The sequence below is a fragment of the Oncorhynchus kisutch genome, linkage group LG4 (genome assembly GCF_002021735.2).
Source record: "Oncorhynchus kisutch isolate 150728-3 linkage group LG4, Okis_V2, whole genome shotgun sequence".
Lineage (NCBI taxonomy): Eukaryota > Metazoa > Chordata > Actinopteri > Salmoniformes > Salmonidae > Oncorhynchus > Oncorhynchus kisutch.
In genome coordinates this window covers 45,966,254-45,988,768 of record NC_034177.2, presented here as the reverse complement: position 1 = coordinate 45,988,768, position 22,515 = coordinate 45,966,254, and the positions used below count along the sequence as shown (strand labels likewise).

Here is a 22,515-nt window from a genome sequence, read left to right as displayed (position 1 = left end):
AGTAAAGCACACAGACATATAAGGGGCCCAGAAATACATTTTGAATCACAAAACAGTTTTCAAACTTCTACTCTTTCACTATCTCCACCTAATCAAGGAATACAAGTCAATTTTGGAAATGAGTGTGTTAATCTTACCTCATAAACCTCCACACGATAGGAGAGCACAAGAGGGGAAAGACAAGACCATAGCATGCTGATCATAGACCATTTCAACTTTAAGCATGGAGACACAATAGAGGTAGGGTGGATTTGTAGAATAGAATAGGCTGTCCACAAGGCAGCTCACTAAAGAGACTGAACACAAACTATACCCTCACAGCTACAAACAAGGAATAGGGAGGGTTAGGCTAGGGAGCAAGAGTTATCACCTTTAATAAACTTCTCACTAATTGACACGACTACTCAACCACTAAAGGGGAGATGTAGATATTTAAACTCAGTAGTCATCTGCCCCCTTGTGTTGAAATAGTCAGGTACGCCATGGTTGTACTTCTAACTAATACACAGATACTAGTATCATCACCGTCTGCGTACATAGTCATCATTCACCTTCCCTCCAGCACACGCAACAGCATCATGTCAGGACAAAAGAACACACACGCAGACATTTTCATTTGACTTCATAGGTTAGTACAGGCAGTGTTCAACCAACATACATACTGTGTCCACACCTCTTTTCTACAGGCAGAAAATGCATGAGTATATTGACCTAACCTCGTGTCTCCCGACTAACAGATTACAGGTGACCTTTTCGTAGTTGCGTGCAGTTTCTTTGCGGTTTTGCCATGTGTAATAAGGGAACACCTCACAATTCTCAACTCACAATCTAGTTTCTAGAGCAGCTCACTATAAACAATAACCATATTCACCTTTGCTCCTGCGCAAGAAGGCTGAGCACAAACAGAAGGATTGGAGGAAAGGGCAAGAACATCTGACAGATTAGACGTGCAGACAGAGACAGACAGACGAACAGACAGCCATGTTGATAAACAGACAGACATAGAGGGACAGACAGACAGCTAGCCAGCCATGTTGATAAACAGACAGACATAGAGGGACAGACAGACAGCTAGCCAGCCATGTTGATAAACAGACAGATATAGAGGGACAGACAGACAGCCAGCCAGCCATGTTGATAGACAGACAGACATAGAGGGACAGACAGACAGCTAGCCAGCCATGTTGATAGACAGACAGACATAGAGGGAGGGACAGACAGACAGCTAGCTAGCCAGCCATGTTGATAGACAGACAGACATAGAGGGACAGACAGACAGCTAGCCAGCCATGTTGATAGACAGAAGACATAGAGGGACAGACAGCTAGCCAGCCATGTAGATAGACAGACAGCTAGCCAGCCATGTTGATAAACAGACAGACATAGAGGGATAGACAGACAGCTAGCCAGCCTTGTTGATAGACAGAAGACATAGAGGGACAGACAGCTAGCCAGCCATGTTGATAAACAGACAGACATAGAGGGACAGACAGACAACTAGCCAGCCAGCTAGATAGACAGAGAGTGGAGGACCTACCCAGTTCTTCTTTGTCTTTTTGTTCTTGGCGTCCAGCTCCAAGTTGCTGCCCACGCTGGAGTGGCTGGTGGCGCTGGTGATGCTAGACACACTGTCAGACGAGTGCTGTCTGCGGATACACAGATCCTGCTGAGACTGGGGGCTTTCATTGGCTGAGGCCGTGGGATGCACAAGAGAGAGAGTGAGACACGGACCAGCATAGAATTCTAATCCATTCTGATTCGGTGTCAGATGCCCTTTTTTCACTAGCAAATAGTCATTTGTTCTTGTTGGGTTTCATGTTAATGTGGGAGGTAACTTCTCACCTGGCCTATCACCTTTGCATGTGAGCTCTGGCAGGTTGATGACACCGTCGATGGCTGCCTGGGCTGCTGTGTTCTGCTTCTTCATGTGCTCTACGGTTTTCCTCAGGTCGTTCAGCTCAGAATCCTAAAATACAACAACATGATGAAGCAACACAGGTAGCATCACAATCCATCCAAGGAAAGACAGACATATTTCTGAGGAAACTGACATTTTGACGGCTCCAGTCCTTACCTTCTGCTCAGCCGTGGTGGTAAGGCCCTGGAGTCGGATGGTCATGTTCCCCAAGCTCTGCTCAAACGCTGCTACCAGGTGAGCCTACGGACACGCACACAGCAGTACGCATTCAGCCATCCATGTGTAAGTTTGCAAACTGACCTGCAGACAATGTCATTTGTCCTCCTTCAACTGACACACATTTGTTTGATTCGCAAGCGCCCCCCCCCCTCAGGTCTGGGAAGGTTTTAGGAAAAGGTCTCGCTCGTAAGAACACACCCACATACCTTTCACGACATGCAGACACAGAGCCAAAACAAAAACATACACAGGCGATGATGGCTTCCGTGTCAAGGTGTACGTTGAGTATTCTGAGTAAGAACGACGGGAGTCGGGTTGCTCCACAGGGACAGCTGGGGGAGTCACTGCATGTTAGAAATGGATCCATGCTGATTTAATGGGCCAGGCTCTCTGCCGACTACCTGTCTACCTGTCTGGGCAGGGTTCCGTGGTTCAGTAGCCTGGTAGAGATGAACACGAGTCCTAAAAAAACAAACACCCTAGCTAGCCACCATCGGGCTTCGTGAAACCAGAGACCTGCTACCTTCTCACGGCCACAGACGAGCAGAGAAAGGAAAAAGAGGGATTCGGGTTAAGCGGAAAACATTTTGGATGTTTTCTCCTCGTACGCAAAGTAAACGGATCACACGTATTTGTTATCTTCTGTAGAGATACAGGTGTGAAAGAAACATGCTGCTTCAAGTCGTGCTGGTTATCAACTTGCACGTCGATTTACTCATCAATGCCACAGCTGGAAATTTGACGAAGGTGTACAAAGAGATTGCAGACCGGCTCAGTACGCAGTCAGTTTGGCAATCATATACATCCAAAGAAACCACCTCAAATGCATGAAATCAATGGATGGCTTGTGTTGTAGAAGATAAATGTTCAAACTATTCCATACCGTAGGTGCTAGGATTTCCAAAGCTGCGGTGGGTTTTAGATAGTACATATTCTCTTATGCATCGCTGTTGTTGATTTGCTTTGCAAAGGACAAGAATCAGCGCCATCGATTCTCATTACACAGAAAACCTAAAGCATGCAATTAAAAAATACAAAAATCAAACATGAAATCAAACATCACGTTCCTGGTAGTTGATAACAGCTTTACAGGCTAAACAAAAGCAGAACATCAAGAGTATTGCAACAGAGACGAGCCTGTCCTCTGACATATCTAGGACAGACACACTGAGCTCCAACCTCTAGTTACAGCTCACAACCCAGCCATGTACTGTAGTAGCAGTAGTACGCTATACTGCTAGCTCCACAATAAACAGACAAATACTCAGGATGTAGTAGCAGTAATACGCTATACTGCTAGCTCCACAATAAACAGACAAATACCCAGGATGTAGTAGCAGTAATACGCTATACTGCTAGCTCCACAATAAACAGACAAATACCCAGGATGTAGTAGCAGTAGTAGGTTATACTGCTAGCTCCATAATAAACAGACAAATACCCAGGATGTAGTAGCAGTAGTACGCTATACTGCTAGCTCCACAATAAACAGACAAATGCCCAGGATGTAGTGGCAGTAGTAGGCTATACTGCTAGCTCCACAATAAACAGACAAATACCCAGGATGTAGTAGCAGTAGTAGTAGGCTATACTGCTGGCTCCACAATAAACAGACAAATACCCAGGATGTAGTAGCAGTACTAGGCTATACTGTTGGCTCCACAATAAACTGACATATACCCACAGGCCAACATACAAGCTCACTTCCCAAAACAAAACATCCTGAGACTCAAAGCTCCTGAAGCCCTGTGAGAGCCCAGAGGTTCCAGTCAGATCCCACCTCAGTGAGGTCCTGCTGTATGTTGCTGTCCTCCTTGTGGCCTGCAGGGCTGTAACTCTGGCTACGTCTCAGCCTGGGCTGCAGCTTGCGTCTGGCCTTCCCTCTGGTTGCCTCCTTCCCCAGGGACGGGTAGTGGTTCAGGGGACACCACGTCACCATCACCGGGCTGCTAGCCCCCGGACTGGGGCTTTTGGCTGACATGGCTAAAGCGCCTCAGCTCAGGGTGATCCAGGTCCAGTCAGGGACCAGTCTGCCTTTGATAAAGAATGAGTCCGGTAGCAGACAGACGCTGAAGACGGATACTTAGGTGCTTCTGTTCTGATCATCACACAGAGGTATGAGTAAACACATGTTCTGATTCCTATCACAGCCCAGAGCCCGGCCGCCACGGAATATGAGCTGATAGCTTGGCAGAAGAGAAGGCGGGGAACAGATCTGGAGAGTTTCCATCAGACAGAGGGGCTGGTGTTGGGGCATGTGGCAGGCTGGCTGATTCCTCCACTATCAGGCTGTACAGTCTGTCAGGTCCTAGTGCAGGTATGTCTTACGGGGCTGGTAAGGCCAGGGGCTCAGGCCATACTCTAGCAGCCTAACCCGAGTTCTCTTACAAGGAACTACAGCCTTCATACTCCACCCAAGCCCCCCACAGCTGCTCTAGCCTGCTGTGTTGTGAAATCTCTGTTTGTGAGATCACATAACCAGTGTGGATGCGGGCCCGAGGATGTACCATTTCATTAGGCTGTTACTGACGCTGTTTCTGCTGCAGGGCTGTCATGTTTGTTTACATTCAGAGAGCAGATAATGGGACTGAACCCCTGCTTCCCCTCTCAGACCATTACCCAGTGTCATGTTCAATGTGCAGTAGGAAGCCATGCAAAGGTAAACAAAAACACCAAGCGCAATGCTGGAACTCTTTGACTTCTAGGTAGTTTGAATTCTGGTAATACGCAACACTAGGACGAATCCATTCCAATGACCACAACCAAGGCATTATATACAGTTAGCAGGGTTGGGGTCAATTCCATTTAAATTCCAGTCAATTCACAACGTACACTAAAAGACCAATTCCAATTCTCTTCCGTGCTTTTCAATGAGGAAAATGTGGAATTGGAATTTGGTTTACTTTATGAATTGACCGAAATTTAAACGCAATTTACCCCAACCCTGACAGTTAGTACCAGCGGAACCATGATGCCACAGTGCTTATCATAGTAACCATTTGCCATCAAACTTACATTAGCACTCAGCTGAGTGGTCAAACCAGACACCTTCTCCTGGGAAGCGTCCAATTCTCTCCGCAGCTTACGAATCTGAGAACAGACAAACAAGATAATGCTTATCGACAGGAAACATAATATTAGGATATAGAGTATGTAGTACCCAAATAACTTGCTGGCTCATTAACAGTTAGGATGTTACAGTCCCAAAGGTAATCAATGGTGGAAAGTAAAGTTGTTCTTACCTCCGACTGAGATTTCTCCTCCGGCTATGAAAAAGAGGAGGAGAAGAGAAGAGAGGGTTATGCAGGTCACAGTATGCATGGGATAAGACAGCAAGGAAGACAATCTGAACATATTCAGTTTCCACCTCAGGCTATAAGGATTCACACAAGCAGTTGATTAGCAATGTAACTCGGCAGTCAAGTCAGACACATTGAGATGGTCCCTCTTCCCTTTCACCCATAAAGCTCACTGAGGGCTGGTTTCCCAGACACAGATGAACCCTAGTCCTGAACTAAAAAACATGCTCAATGAAGAACCTCAATTAAAATTACTTTTTATTTTTTTTGCCCGGGACTAGGCTTAATCTTTGTCTGGGAAACCAGCCCTAAGTATATTAACATTGGTACTGTGTGTTTGGACAGTGCATCAAACATGAATCAAAGTGTCGCTCACCATGGAGTGGGCAGAGGAAGTGCTGGACACTAGAGACAGAGAGGAGCCGTGGACTGGAGAGAAACAAAAAAAACAACACTCGACTCATTCCTCTGGTTACGTCAATCATGGATAATGGCTTCATGCAAGCAGTGATTCATCTCCCCTCTGACGACTTTGGAGACAGGAACGTGCATAAACAGCTGCCCTGGGTGAACTTTTACAACAGAGGTGCTGCTCTAGGTGTGTGTGTGTGTGTGTGTGTGTGACCGCGCGTGAGTGCGTGCGTGGCACTGTTATGTTACTGTGACTCGCTCACGTTGTAGCCTACCCTTTAATTGTGCTGATATGGTTTGACATACACACATCAGCCCCGATATCTAACTGCCTGACTACACTCACATAACCACATGTCCAGACTTAAAATCGCCCCGGTGAGACATACAGTATGACACATTCACACTTTAGCAGCAGTCATCAGCCTATACATCATCATTACACTTTAGTGAGTGCTGTTACTACACTAACACAGCCTCGCTATATGAGCTGTCTCTCTCTCCATTAATCATAATGGAATGGAACCACAACATCACCGCAGGACTACAATGACAGCAGGGGGAAGTGCCAAACTTAAAGGTCCAATGCAGCCATTATTATCTCAAATCATTTCTGGGTAACGATGAAGCACCTTACTGTGATTGTTTTCAATTAAAATAGTCAAAAATAAACAAAAATAGCTTCTTAGCAAAGAGCAATTTCGCAAGCAAGAATTTTGCTCGAACTGTCTGGGGGTGGTCTGAGTAGGTGCAGAAAAACGGAAAACTAGCTGTTATTGGACGAGAGGTTAGGAACTCTTTATTATTGGTCTATTAACTATACTGAACAAAAATATAAATTCAACATGCAACAATTTCAAAGATTTGACTGAGTTACAGTTCATAAGGAAATCAGTCAATTGAAATGAATTCATTAGGCCCTAATCTATGGATTTCAAATTACTCGGCAGGGGTGCAGCCACGGGTGGGCCTGTGAAGGCCACTGGGGAGCCAGGCCCAGCCACTGGGGAGCCAGGCACAGCCACTGGGGAGCCAGGCCCACACACCGGGGAGCCAGGCCCAGCCACCGGGGAGCCAGGCCCAGCCACCGGGGAGCCAGGCCCAGCCACCGGGGAGCCAGGCCCAGCCACCGGGGAGCCAGGCCCACCCACCGGGGAGCCAGGCCCACCCACTGGGGAGCCAGGCCCACCCACTGAGGAGCCAGGCCCAGCCACTGGGGAACCAGGCCCCACCCACTGGGGAGCCAGGCCCACAAACTGGGGAGCCAGGCCCACACACTGGGGAGCCAGGCCCACCCACTGCGGAGCCAGGCCCAGCCAATCAGAATTTGTTTTTCTCCATAAAAGGGCTTTTCACATACATAAATGCTCAATTTCTGGGATCTTTTATTTCAGCTCATGAAACATGGGACCAACACTTTGCATGTTGCGTTTATATTTTTGTTCAGTATAATTTACTGCCTGGTGATGTTACCAGGCAGGCCAAAAAGGCCTTTTCAAACAGCTCTTAAACTAAAAGGGCATTATCATATTCACAATTTTTCAGTATTTCCCCAATCTCATGGTGTGGAAATGTGTGTGTGTAAATAATATGTATATATATATATAACACAGAGAAATCATGTATTTGCCTGCACTGGGCCTTTAACTAAATGCTTAGCTGCTTGCCAAGCCTTTGTACAATTATTTAGAGCCCTGAGTGTGTTCTCTAATGTCCCAGAGTCCACTGAAGCGTGTGGATGTATAGTGGGGTAAAATCATTCCATAACAGTCTGGATTTCCAGGCACTGGTGTCAAAACCAAGGGCAGGTCTTATAGGACTACAAGCTCAAGGAAACCCATGAAGAGTTACGGGGTTCAGCTAGTTACAGATAGTGACATTTAGCCCAGGTATACACTTAGTTGCCAGTTTATTAGGTACACCCATATAGTACCGGGTCGCATCCCTCTTTGCCTACAGAACAGCTTGAATTCTTTGGGGCGTGGAAACATTGCTCAATTGGTATCAAGGGACCTATTGTGTGCCAGGAAAACATTCCCCACACCATTACACCACCACCACCAGCCTGTACAGTTGACAGCAGGCAGGATGGGGACATGGACTCATGCTGCTTACGCCAAATCCTGACTTTGCGGACGCAACAGGAACCGGGATTCGTCGGACCAGGCAATGTTTTTCCATTCTCAACTGTCCAGTGTTGGTGATCGCTTGCCCACAGTAGCCGCTTCTTCTTGTTTTAGCCGATAGGAGTTGAACCCAGTGTGGTCGTCTGCTGCAATAGCTTCATCCATGACAAGGACAGACAAGTTTTGCGTTCCAAGATTCCGTTCTGCACATCACTGTTGTACTGCGCAGTTATTTACCTGTTACTTTACCTGCAGACCTGTTAGCTTGCACGATTCTTGCCATTCTCCTTTGACCTCTCCTCAATGAGCTGCTTTCACCCACAGGACTACCGCTGACTGGATGTTTTTTGTCTGTCGCCCCATTCTCGGTAAACCCTAGACACTGTCGTACGTGAAAAGCACAGGAGGCAATCCGTTTCTGAGATACTGGAACTGGCGAGCCCGGCACCGAAGATTTTACCAGGCTGAAAGTCACTTAGGTCACGCGTTTTGGCTCTTCTAACGTTCAATCAAACAGTAACTGAATGCTTCGATGCCTGTCTGCCTGCTTTATACAGCAAGCCGCGGCCGCGTGACTCACTGTCTGTTGGAGCGAACCATTTTCGTGAACGGTGTGGTGTACCTAATAAACTGTATATCATTGCATTAGGCCTATACAGTGCCTTCGGGAAAGTATTCAGACCCCTTGACTTTTTCCACATTTTGCTACCTTACAGCCTTATTCTAAAATGGATTAAATTACAAAGAAATCTACACACAATAACCCAATATACATTTTTGCTAATTTATTACAAATAAAGAACAGAAATACGTTATTTACATAAATATAAAGACCCTTTGCCATGAAACTCGAAATTGCTCAGGTGCATCCTGTTTCCATTGATCATCCTTGACGCTTACTCCTGCTCCTCGGCGCTCTACGTCGCTATTTGTCTAATCATTACGCACACCTACCACCATTGTTACCTGCACCTCATGACACTCCCCTGGACTCCATTACCTTCCTGATTACCTCCCCTATATCTGTCACTCCCCTTGGTTCTTTTCTGAGGCATTATTGACTCTGTTTCTGTCTGTACGCTTTTCGTGTTTCTTATTTGGTACTATGTTATTTTTATTATAAAATGTGCACTCCCTGTACTTGCTTCCCGACTCCCAGCCTTATAGAATAATGCCTCCCCAAGGGGAAGCAGCAGCAGGGATTATATATATTTTTTTACTGGTGACGTCGGCTCCCGCGCCTCGGCCGGCTCGCCCTGCTCACGCGCCTCGCCTGGATCGCCAGGCTCCGGCGACTCGGCCGGCTCACGCGCCTCGCCTGGATCGCCAGGCTCCTGCGCCTCGGCCGAATCGCCCAGCTCCTCAGCCGGCTCCCGCGCATTCACTATACTTGCTTCCTGACTCCCAGCATACACGTTACACTTGAGGTATTTCTACAACTTGATTGGAGTCCACCTGTGGTAAATTCAATTGATTGGACATGATTTGACTTTCTACTTTTAAACTCGGACAAAACAGAGATGCTTGTTCTAGGTCCCAAGAAACATATTGATCTTCTGTTGAATCTGACAATTAATCTTAATGGTTGTACAGTCGTCTCAAATAAAACTGTGAAGGACCTCGGCGTTACTCTGGACCCTGATCTCTCTTTTGAAGAACATATCAAGACCATTTCAAGGACAGCTTTTTTCCATCTACGTAACATTGCAAAAATCAGAAACTTTCTGTCCAAAAATGATGCAGAAAAATGTATCCATGCTTTTGTCACTTCTAGGTTAGACTACTGCAATGCTCTACTTTCCGGCTACCCGGATAAAGCACTAAATAAACTTCAGTTGGTGCTAAATACGGCTGCTAGAATCCTGACTAGAACCAAAAAATGTGATCATATTAATCCAGTGCTAGCCTCTCTACACTGGCTTCCTGTCAAAGCAAGGGCTGATTTCAAGGTTTTACTGCTAACCTACAAAGCATTACATGGGCTTGCTCCTACCTATCTCTCTGATTTGGTCCTGCCGTACATACCTACACGTACGCTACGGTCACAAGACGCAGGCCTCCTAATTGTCCCTAGAATTTCTAAGCAAACAGCTTTCTCCTATAGAGATCCATTTTTATGGAACGGTCTGCCTACCCATGTCAGAGACGCAAACTCGGTCTCAACCTTTAAGTCTTTACTGAAGACTTATCTCTTCAGTGGGTCATATGATTGAGTGTAGTCTGGCCAGGAGTGGGAAGGTGAACGGAAAGGCTCTGGAGCAACGAACCGCCCTTGCTGTCTCTGCCTGGCCGGTTCCCCTCTTTCCACTGGGATTCTCTGCCTCTAACCCTATTACAGGGGCTGAGTCACTGGCTTACTGGGGCTCTCTCTCGTCCCTGGAAGGGGTGCGTCACCTGAGTGGGTTGATTCACTGTTGTGGTCATCCTGTCTGGGTTGGCGCCCCCCCTTGGGTTGTGCCATGGCGGAGATCTTTGTGGGCTATACTCGGCCTTGTCTCAGGATGGTAAGTTGGTGGTTGAAGATATCCCTCTAGTGGTGTGGGGGCTGTGCTTTGGCAGAGTGGGTGGGGTTATATCCTTCCTGTTTGGCCCTGTCCGGGGGTGTCCTCGGATGAGGCCACAGTGTCTCCTGACCCCTCCTGTCTCAGCCTCCAGTATTTATGCTGCAGTAGTTTATGTGTCGGGGGGCTAGGGTCAGTTTGTTATATCTGGAGTACCTCTACTGTCCTATTCGGTGTCCTGTGTGAATCTAAGTGTGCGTTCTCTAATTCTCTCTTTCTCTCTTTCTCTCTCTCTCTCGGAGGACCTGAGCCCTAGGACCATGACCCAGGACTACCTGACATGACTCCTTGCTGTCCCCAGTCCACCTGTCCGTGCTGCTGCTCCAGTTTCAACTGACCTGAGCCCTAGGACCATGCCCCAGGACTACCTGACATGATGACTCCTTGCTGTCCCCAGTCCACCTGGCCGTGCTGCTGCTCCAGTTTCAACTGTTCTGCCTTATTATTATTTGACCATGCTGGTCATTTATGAACATTTGAACATCTTGGCCATGCTCTGTTATAATCTCCACCCGGCACAGCCAGAAGAGGACTGGCCACCCCACATATGCTCTCTCTAATTCTCTCTTTCTTTCTCTCTCTCGGAGGACCTGAGCCCTAGGACCATGCCCCAGGACTACCTGACATGATGACTCCTTGCTGTCCCCAGTCCACCTGACCGTGCTGCTGCTCCAGTTTCAACTGTTCTGCCTTATTATACGACCATGCTGGTCATTTATGAACATTTGAACATCTTGGCCATGTTCTGTTATAATCTCCACCCGGCACAGCCAGAAGAGGACTGGCCACCCCACATAGCCTGGTTCCTCTCTAGGTTTCTTCCTAGGTTTTGGCCTTTCTAGGGAGTTTTTCCTAGCCACCATGCTTCTACACCTGCATTGCTTGCTGTTTGTGGTTTTAGGCTGGGTTTCTGTACAGCACTTTGAGATATCAGCTGATGAAGGGCTATATAAATACATTTGATTTGATTTGATTTGGAAAGGCACACACCTATCTATATAAGGTCACACAGTTGACAGTGCAAGTCAGAGCAAAAAAACTAACCATGAGGTTGAAGGAATTGTCCATAGAGCTCCGAGACAGGATTGTGTCGAGGCACAGATCTGGGGAAGGGTACCAAAACATTCCTGCAGCATTGAAGGTAACCAAGAACACAGTGACCTCCATCATTCTTAAAGGGAATAAGTTTGGAACCACCCAGACTCTTCCTAGAGCAGGCCACCCAGCAAAACATGAACATGATGGTCACTCTGACAGAGCTCCAGAGTTCCTCTGTGGAGATGGGTGAACCTTCCAGAAGGACAACCATCTCTGCAGCACTCCACCAATCAGGCCTTTATGGTAAAGCGGCCAGACGGAAGCTACTCCTCAGTAAAAGGTACATGACAGCCCACTTGGAGTTTTCCAAAAGGCACCTAAAGACTCTCAAACCATGAGAAACAAGATTCTCTGGTCTGATGAAACCAAGATTCAACTCTTTGGCCTGAATGCCAAGCGTCACATCTGGAGGAAACCTGGCACCATCCCTACGGTGAAGCATGGTTCTGATAGCATCATAATGTGGGGGTGTTTTTCAGCGTTAGGGACTGGGAGACTAGTCAGGATCGAGGCAAAGATGAACGAAGAGATCCTTGATGAAAACCTGCTCCAGAGTGCACAGGACCTCAGACTGGGGTGAAGGTTCACCTTCCAACAGGACAATGACCCTAAGCATACAGCCAAGATAACGCAGGAGTGGATTCATGACAAGTCTCTGAATGTCCTTGAGTGGCCCAGCCAGAGCGCGGACTTGAACCCAATCGAACAATGAGGGCCTTCTACACCTTCAGAGAAGTGCTAAGGATTTATATAATAATTATAATAATAATAATTCTAATTACATTATTAGTTGAAATTATGTTCTGATTCAATCTTTTCAGTTTCTGCTGGAATGGGTTAACAATTAAGTGAAAAGAATATCCAATCAGGATTTTTCTTTAGTGGTCTCGGGAAGAAATTACGAGTCCTCACTCTCCTAGAACGAGTCAAGACAGAGTACAAATGCATCAGACTCTGAGACAAGACCGAGACGCTCAGAATGTGGTCTCGAGACTGGACTCGAGACCTACAACACTGATATGTATACTGTTACTGGAGCAGGGATTTTCCCATGTTTACTCTATAATCTGTGATCTCCTGTCAAGAGGCTGGTGTTGAGTCAGATGCCTGTCTGTGATGGGGGGAGGAGAGGAGATACTTATCAGCCTTTCTCCACCTCCTCCTCACCCTGGCCTGCATGCCACAACACCAGCCCAGAACCTGGCATCATAGAGGGATCAGCTAAAGTGAGAGCCTCAGGACAAGCACAAACCACAAGAGCAACAAGCCATTCAGAGCCAAAGAAGTGCAGTCAATCATCAAACCTCAGTCTATGTACATTTCGCAAATCGAACAAAGTGCTTCATTCTATTTCCCAATTCAACTGTAGATGTGTGGAAAGTCAAAACAGGTTACAAAAGACACTGGCACACTAAATGTAATGAATGATTTCACTGGTGATTTAAGTGGTTGGTTGAACAAGCATGTCGATTCAATAAATATTCATTTTGTAAGAAAAATATGAATCTTTCACTAGCGTCCTGTAAAGAATGAAAGCTTTCAAAAAATGATCTTATAATCCATTCGGAAGTAAAATGATAGTTCCGTCATGCATGTGGAGTGTCAAAACAACCCTAAAAAAAAACTTGAATTAACAAAAAATGACTTGACCGGTATTTCTCTGAGGCCAGGTGTGAGAGCAGATACTGTAGGTAGAAGAGTGTGTCAGTCTGTCTTACCCTCCTCTAGTCCATCCCTGAAGGACCCAGAGCTGCTCATGGTGCGACTCTTCTCCTCCAGAGACATGGACGAGTTCCTCAGGCGTTCACTGTACGGGTCATACGGCCCTTCCTGATTGGCCAGGCCGCTTCGGAGGTTGGCCAGGTTGATCTGTGCAGCTGTGGTAGGGCTGCCTGCTGGGACACATCCGTTACATAACACAGGTCAAAGGTTATCTTAAAAACAGACATGGGCAGAGGGCATTGATCAGACATCTTTGCTTGCTGTCTGTTACTCTTCACTCCAAGTGGAAAGTAAGAGTGAAATACAACATTTAAGTGATAATGCCAGAGCCGTGCAAACCGTGCCAATATGTCCTCCAAACACCGGCTTCGAGGGTATTATCACTTTTGTACAACGGGTTACCAACATATTCAAATAATGATTGGCATATTTTCATTAAAAACTTTATTTTTATGAATTTATTCATACTATTTCACGCCGACACAAATCTAGGGTTGCTACCCAAGCCGGCTGGTCATTCGTTCTATCGGTTCGGTTGCTAGAGACTCGGCGACCCAGTCATTCAGTCTTTTTGTTCTGTATCTATTCGTTCATTCTAAATGTTCCATTGACATACTGGGTGGCAATGTTCTTATCCCTTGCTTGCTAGCTAGCCAACTAATGCTAACTTACAGTTACTTCAAAAAGTACAGCCAGAGTAACAGCAAAGTAGCCGCATTTGTTTACGCTGTTTTCTAGTGACATTTACTTGGATACATCGATAACAATGAGCTAATGAGGTGTGATTTTTGCTTGGCATAGAACATGTGCTCACTCATCAGGACACTGTTGTTGTTCAGAGGAACTAGCCAACAACACAGTTAACACAATCACTTCAAACTGAAGGTGGAAAGACTGCAAACTAGCTGCACTTCATTTCGTTGGACCTTTTTTCATTGACATTTCTTTGTATATATCCATAAAAATGAAGCCAGCTGACTCATGACTTAGACTGACTGAGAAACGCAGCCTATCTGTCTGTCTCATTGCGTCTCCTGACACGTTCATTACTATGGGACAGCTGGAGATCGAATTTGAATATTGAAACAATGTTGCAAACATTGGAGAGACAGACAAGGTTTATTCAAATCTCAGCTTTTGAAAACAAAATGTTAGTCAAAAAGAAATGTGAGATAATGTCTGAATGATTTTTATAGAGGAGATCATGTTTATAAATTGCTTGGCTGGGCTGAAGAGACAGTGGATTGCACAGTCAGATGGATCAAAGTAAATAGGCATTTTAACATAGATTTAGCTGGTGGCAACTTGTATAATTGACACTGGCTGGAATGCGGTTTAACCAATCAGCATTCAGGATTAGACCAACCCGTTGTATAAAATAGATATAATCACTACTACTTTTCCTTACTTCACCACTAATATCACTGTAGTCTCTTGAAAGAGACGAAACATTAAGCCAGCATGCACACAATATTTAGTTCTGGGTGCAGAGATGACTATCACTGCTCCTGCAATGATTATCATAGCGATGAGTAGAGAGAGTTGAGGCTACACCTACCAAGCTGGGAGAAGTTGAAGCGGGCTCCGGAGGGCGAGGTGAGGCTGGAAGCGGGGGAGAAGGGGGAGCTGCCGGCAGACTCCTGAAGACCTCCTGCAGAGTGGGAACGCAGCCAGTCCCGGGGGTCGTCATGACTACGCAGCTGGGGCAGGTGGCCGTACCTTGAGAGAGATGGGAGATGCTGAAAAGCCACCTCACATCCACATCTATGTGTGAATGTTGCAAATCACTAGCTGCACAGATATAATGACCTAGGTTGTTGATGGACAGGGAGGCACGTGGATAACGTCAAGGCTGTCTGATAATGTGCATCTAGTACAATCACAAATCACAGGTGGAAGTTGCACGTCAATGTACCTTCATGAAAACAATGATTAAGTGCCTGTTTTTTCTCAATGTGTCTATTTTTTTTCCTTTGTAAAAATCTCATGGAAATGGTGATTTACAGAGAAGTATTTTGGGAGTTCTGCCCTTGTTAAAGTAAAAGAAAACTGGTGTAATATGCATATAATCACAGGGCCAACTCCTGTGTTGGTCCAGGTAGGTGTGTTGTCATTCTGAACATATAGAGGCAGGAGACAGCTTCAGCTAACTGATCTCTTATCTATAGAAGCATCACAGCTGCTGTGTCCTATATGCTTTGATGTACATCTCAAGATTAGGCCTCAGACTACAGGCCTGCCTTTCCTAGTTCAGCCAGAAGATGGCGCTGTGCATGCGGTGAAAGAGATGCAAGCAGTGAAAACATCCAACGCTCACTTCACTTCACAACACAGTACACCACACACAGGCAGCTGTTTCACTATCAAGCAAGCCCAGCTCCATATAGACACATTTACCTGTCCTGTTTCCGGGGTAAAGTGTTTCTGCTGAATTTGGGACTAGCTGAGGGAGAGGAGAGGGGGCTAAGACTAGGGGGTAGGGAGAAGGGGGTTAGGGGGTAGGGGTAGACAAAACAGAGAGAGGAGCAGCACCAAGAGAAGGGGGAAAACAGAGAGATCATCAGTCATGATAGAATCCATGCTTTCATCCCACCAACACCTGCAAGGAGTCAGTCTCCTATCATCTCCTTTATCATCAATATGGCCAGTCAAACACTTCTGTTAACCCTCATGCACACAACAGTTTAAAGGTTGAGATACAAAGGGAGAAAAGGGGAGGGGAGTTTGTAGTAGATATATAAACACATAGCCACACCTGGCCGTTCCTGGAACCCCCCCCCCGCTCCTACCTTTCTGAGATTCCCGTTTTGATGCCGTTGTTCCTGACGCCGGCTGGCAGTGCGTCGTGACCATGGCCGTGGTTTCCGTGGCCACCGCTGCCCAGGGACACGTCGATGGACTCGCTGCTGGTGGCAAGGCTGCTGAGGGAGGGGTAGCCGGGGCTCAGGGTATCCCTGCTCATGGTGCTACTCCAGGCCAGGCTGTGGGAAGGGGTGGACAGGGCCGAGCCGGGGCTGGAAGCCAGGGGGGAGAGGGAATGGGCCTCAACACCCAGACGACCTCCACCCCCATACAGAGGGCTACTGCCCCCGCTACTGGCCGAGGGGGAGTCCAGAGCGCCGCCCTGCTGGCCAGAGTTGGCGTGGGGGTTGGAGATGACGGTGGAGTTCTTCATGTTCTCTGCGGTGGTGACTGGGGCCTGCTGCTTAGCCTGCTTGCCTCCGAACAGTCTGGATGGCACGGGAGAGGGGAGAGGAGTGACAAGATAATTATATGCGGTACATGGGTTTTAAGTAGAGAATTGTTGAAGGAATTTGTAATGAAAATGCTGGTTAACGCAAAGAGAAGCGAAACAAATACATATCATAACGTTGCCACGGGAACACAATACCTACTTCATGGTATAACCATATAATCACAAGAAAAATGTCTCTCTCTCTGTGATTCACCGGTCCGTTTTGGGCATCCGTGTGAACAGCTATCATACATCTTCTAGCGTGGCTTTTAATCAACAGGTCATTTATATGATTTAAAGCAGGATGTAAAGCGTGTGCCACAGACACCGCATTTGTTTTGACAACATTAAATCAACAAGGTTTAAATGAGAAGGGAGACTCTCAGACCACTGAGGGAAAACAGCTGCTCTCTTTTCTCATTACCTCATCAGGCGATTAGTCAGATAAGTCCAAGCACCAGCAGCATCAGTTAAAGCAACACCAGGCAGCCCAGTCCTGGGTTCGAGCTAGAGAAAACACTGGCCTCTCAGTCTGGGCCCTGTCACCCTGCTTTTAATGAGCAGTGATAGGCCATTATTTCACAGGCCACAAGGGAAGAGAGGCCCTCTAGCTGCCTAGTGATAAAACAAGCCTTTTGGTTTATGGGAAAAAAAGTCACTGGCAAAAAAACATAACGAAACCCTGATAAGGGCTCTCTAAATGTTCTTTAATGCCGATATGATGATTATCCCAACTCAAATCTGTTTGCACTGTGCCTGAATACATCGCCCCTTGAAACACAAGCAGGATGGTGTGGTAGTGCTGTCAGGGCTGGAGGGAAGGAACTATCAGACTCATCGACAGTCAGTGTAAGACAGACCCTGATATATGGGGGTAGGTGGACTTTAAGTAGACTGTAGTATGGAGGTGATGGGCTCACCTGCGCAGAGTAGGGGAGGAGATGTCTGGGTACTTTCCCCCTGGCTGCCTGGCTCCCTGAGGGGGTAGAGTTGCTGAGCCCTGGGCCATGGGATTGGCTTCAGAGGACACCCCCTTCTCCTTGTCTGTCTGGTTAGATCCAGAGCCAGGCAGAGGGATGCCACCGGCGCTAGGCTTGGGGACTTGGCTGCGGCTTTTGGGGCCGTGGTGCGTGTTGGACCTGGAGCTGAGGTTGGACTCGATGCTGGTGCTGGAGGAGCGGTTGGTGCTGCGAACCCCGCCAGAGGCTCTGCTGGGCCGGGGGAGGCTGCGGTACTGCAGGCTGGAGTGGGAGCTCACAGGCAGGTAGCCATCATCCACACTGGCCTGGCGACCAAGACCCCGACCCCCGTGGAGCTGCACTGATTTGGGGATCTTCCCCAGGGTGGCAGAGCCACCGGTGATGGTGACTCCGCTGGCTGTCACCATGGTCATACCTCCTCCTGCGTGCTTCTTGAAGCCAAACGTGTTGGTGGTGGGGGTGCGGCTGGAGCTGGAGGTGGAGGGGGTCTTCTTGGCTTCGTCTCCACTGCTGCGGCCCGTGTCTGATGGGGAGCGCTGCATACTGCTGTTGGCCCGGGGCGAAAGATGATGCTGGCCCTTCTCAGACACCTTGGTGTCGTCCGTTTTACCTGTGGGTGGAGACATGACGCAGTCTGTCAACCATGGACCAAGCACATTCACTCAGCAGTGCAGTTATACAGTAGCATCAGACATCCTGCTGAGTTCCAACACGTTTAAACTCAAAGGCCTCTCTATCTACCACTTCAATAATAAAAAGGTAAGAGATCACGTCTTCAGAACAGTTCTCCGGAGAGTGGTTTCATCACCTGGCAACCTGAGCCCTGATCTCACCAGATAAAACCTCTCCGTGGTTGACTGTTGGCTGTCTTTTCACATGCTCCAGGAACCCATGCAGTTCAGACTGACAGAGCACAGAACACAGACAGTGTGGCTGTTGGGACTGCAGACAGAGACAACATAGCTCTACTCTGTATGTAACGTGCCTGTCCCATGGGTCTTCAGCGTGCCGCAGACTGGCGTGACAGGCACCTTGGTCCTGGGCGAGGTCACGCCCACCTGGGCACTCAGGCCTCGCCTCCAGGAGCCCGTGTGGGCCATGGAAGGCGTTTTGCGGTCCGAGGAGCTCCTGCCCGACTCGTCCGACATGTCTGAGGGGCGGCGGCACCACTTGGAGCCCGATTCCATTTTGAACCCGCTGTCCGAGCCCCCGTCTGACCTCTTGACCTCGTCGCTGCCGGACCACACAGAGTTCTGCTCGACGGCTGAGTGCTTCTCCGCGTCCGTCTGGAGCTGAGGGGGAAACCAAACATAAAACATCTGTTACTTCTGTTTATTCAAGTGGTGTAGATACTATACATACCATATCAGTACAATAACAGGTGAATCATCTCACAAGGAGAGCAAGCAGAAAGAAAAGCAACGATCTACTATAGCATCTCCCCTCATAAGCTCACCCTTATGCTATCATTAAGGTCAAACAACTCCACATGCCCCTATTACTGTGAATGATTTAACATTCTTATCAGCAAACAGCACTCGTTAAAGAAACACAGTCAAGACCAGGGTGCTTTTCTTAGTAGCGTAAGCCCCGGTCCACCTGAGGATCTGTCTTTTTTCAGTCATCTATCTCCTGTGTTTGAGGGTTACAAAAAATCCACTTGTCACAAGTTATTTTTTATGTTTTTTCCACCTTTTATTTAACCAGGTAGGCCAGTTGAGAACAAGTTCTCATTTACAACTGTGACCTGGCCAAGATAAAGGAAAGCAGTGCGACACAAACAACCACACAGAGTTACACATGGAATAAACAAACGTATAGTCAATAACACAATAGAAAAATCTATGTACAGTGTGTGCAAATGTAGTAAGATTAGGGAGGTAAGGCAATATATAGTCCATAGAGGCTAAATAATAACAATTTAGCATTAACACTGGAGTGCTAGATGTGCAGATGATGATGTGCAAGTAGAGATACTGGGGGTGCAAAAAGCAAAAACATTTTAAAAACAATATGGGGATGAGGTAGTTGGGTGTGCTATTTACAGATGGGCTGTGTATAGGTACAGTGATTGGTAAGCTGCTCTGACACCTGATGCTTAAAGTTAGAGAGGGAGATATGAGTCTCCATCTTCAGTGATTTTTGAAATTCGTTCCAGTCATTGGCAGCAGAGAACTGGAAGGAAAGGCGGCCAAAGGGGGTGTTGGCTTTGGGGATGACCAGTGAGATATACCTGCTGGAGTGCGTGGTATGGGTGGGTGTTGCTATGGTGACCAGTGAGCTGAGATAAGGTGGGGCTTTACCTAGGAAAGACTTATAGATGACCTGGAACCAGTGGGCTTGGCGACGAATATGTAGCGAGGGCCAGCCAACGAGAGCATACAGGTCACAGTGGTGGGTAGTATATGGGGCTTTGGTGACAAAACTACATCCAATTTGCTGAGTAGAGTGTTGGAGGCTATTTTGTAAATGACATCGCCAAAGTCAATGAACGGTAGGATAGTCAGTTTTACGAGGGTATGTTTGGCAGCATGAGTGAAGGAGGCTTTGTTGCGAAATAGGAAGCCGATTCTAGATGTAATTTTGGATTGGAGATGCTTAATGTGAGTCTGGAAGGAGAGTTTACAGTCTAACCATACAGCTAGGTATTTGTAAGTTGTCCAGATATTCTAAGTCAGAACCGTCCAGTGTAGTGATGCTAGTCGGGTGGAGGGGTGCGGGCAGCAATCGGTTGAAGAGCATGCATTTAGTTTTACTAACATTTTAAAGCAGTTGGAGGCCACATAAGGAGTGTTGTATGGCATTGAAGCTTGTTTTGAGGTTTGTTAACACAGTGTTCAAAGGAAGGCCAGATGTATACAGAATGGTGTCGTCTGCGTAGAGGTGGAACAGAGAATCACCAGCAGCAAGAGCAACATCATTGATATATACAGAGAAAAGAGTCGGCCCGAGAATTGAACCCTGTGGCACCCCCATAGAGACTGCCAGAGGTCCGGACAACAGGCCATCCGATTTGACACACTGAACTCTATCTGAGAAGTAGTTGGTGAACCAGGCGAGGCAGTCATTTGAGAAATAAGAATTAAGTAGTGGACTACAATGGAGGCCTACAAATCCTGACAAGACCTGAAGTGATTACCACAGGAAATCAGCAAAGATGGCTCGTTCATGCTTCACGAATCAACATTACCGCCTTGAAAAAAAATTAAAAAAGTGGAGACTGGAGAGTGAGGCAGGTGAACAGGACCATTACATTGGGCCTACAAATAAACAATGTGTTGGAGCAGTATAGTGTGTTTTCCCGGCGCTCACCAAGCTTACTTAAGCCCCAGTTATAACAGGGTATTGTTTAAATAGCTACTGAAAATACTAATAAAAATGGATTGCCAGGAAAATAATTTTAATGGCCTTGTTCTTTATCAGCATGAATCTGAAACACTAATCTCTAGGCCTATACCTGCAATAATATATCCAAACTATATTTTACAGAGCAGCAGAAAAATGCAACACAAAGCAATTCTATACAAGGCAATAGTTGCAGAGAAAATGGGAGGGATTTTGTGATTGATTGTTGGCTTGAAGAGCTGGTTTTGGGGCCGGACTTCAATCATCTGTTGATGTTTAAGTCACTCGTTGGCACAGGAGGATGAAGAGAAAATCTTAATGGTAGAAAACATGAAAACTAAACAGGTGCCAAAGCAGCAGTCTCTGCTCTCGTCTACCAGTGCTTTTTCTATGACTGGAAATAACCTTGCTGCAGTCTTCTACACTGTAAAAAAAAAAAAAATGTTTGTATGTTAACTTACTGGCAGCCAGTTACCTGTACTTTACTGTAAAAAAAAAAGTACAGTATGTTACCGTATATTCCAGAGAACCTTTGGTTTAACAGTATATTAGTGTCTAACGTTTACAGTAATGTACTGCTAAACCAAAGTTTCTTTGGAATTTATGGTAACATACTGTACCTTATTGTTTTTTTTACAGTCACTTACAGGTAACTGGCTGCCAATAAGTTACCGTAAAAACAACTGGATAATTTTTTACAGTGTACAATATCACAACCACGCCAACTGATTTATTCCTGAGAAAACTCATTCAGTGCTGTTCTCGTGATGTCTCGCGATGTCTATAGGAGTATTATGTGGTTAACTTTGGAAAAACATGAACTGCTTGGAACAGCTACAGACTTCTACCACACAGACTTCAACATAGGCAATGTTGACAGACATAACCCACTGGGCACAAACTGGTTGAATCAATTTCATTTGTCAACTTATTGTGATGTGGAATCTAGGTGTAAAATACATTGGATTTGAAAAAAAAGTCTGCAACTGTGGTTTTGAGGGAGAAATTTCAACCACAGGATTATGACATCATGGTAACAAATGTCAACATAGACACATCTTGTGTAAAATATTCCTTTAAAACAACATCAATTCTTTAATGTTATATCCAATATCAGAAAAGAACTATAGGCTGGGCAGTACCTCCTACTGGAGAGTTGACCTATAGCCACTACCCTTTGGTCTCCCATCCAGGGTTTTAACCAATCCCAGCCATGCTATGATACAGTACTTGTCACTGAGTATTGCCAATGTGCTATCGTGAGAATGATTATTGATTGCGCTCCACTTAAAAACTAAATAGATTCACTGTTGCTATCGAAGTCATTCCAAACAGTAGATTTAACAGAGCAAATCAAATGTGACCAATCTTTATCACTCCTATATAGTCAATGGTGCTATTTAGGCATATATAACATTTACAAAGTCATCAACAATGGTGCTATTTAGGCCTATATAACATTTACAAAGTCATCAACAGCAATTGTTTCAATTCAACCCAGAATTCAACTAAAAATAGACAATACAATAGTCCTTGGGTTTCAAGCTCTGGTTGATTTCAAATGTCATGATATTTAGTGACTTTGAATTGTGTTTGGTTGT

The 22,515-nt window shown here is 46.3% G+C and overlaps 1 protein-coding gene across 10 annotated transcripts in view; it reads right to left on the bottom strand.

Annotated features, from left to right (window-relative positions):
- The window catches only part of LOC109889595 (neuron navigator 2), a 140,711-nt gene that overhangs the window by 22,150 nt on the left and 96,046 nt on the right, over positions 1–22,515 (bottom strand). For 6 of the 10 annotated variants that reach the window (XM_031823102.1, XM_031823094.1, XM_031823097.1 and 3 more), the window contains 12 exons: positions 18,555–18,861; positions 17,510–18,179; positions 16,144–16,584; positions 15,752–15,823; positions 14,913–15,073; positions 13,351–13,527; positions 5,813–5,865; positions 5,380–5,403; positions 5,153–5,227; positions 2,075–2,158; positions 1,843–1,966; positions 1,538–1,689 (listed from right to left, as the gene is read on the bottom strand). In XM_031823102.1, the coding sequence (XP_031678962.1) occupies positions 1,538–1,689; positions 1,843–1,966; positions 2,075–2,158; positions 5,153–5,227; positions 5,380–5,403; positions 5,813–5,865; positions 13,351–13,527; positions 14,913–15,073; positions 15,752–15,823; positions 16,144–16,584; positions 17,510–18,179; positions 18,555–18,861 (2,340 nt within the window). The remainder of the gene's footprint in view (positions 1–1,537; positions 1,690–1,842; positions 1,967–2,074; positions 2,159–5,152; positions 5,228–5,379; positions 5,404–5,812; positions 5,866–13,350; positions 13,528–14,912; positions 15,074–15,751; positions 15,824–16,143; positions 16,585–17,509; positions 18,180–18,554; positions 18,862–22,515) is intronic. The other 4 variants (XM_031823098.1, XM_031823101.1, XM_031823095.1 and 1 more) reach the window with 3 other exon arrangements.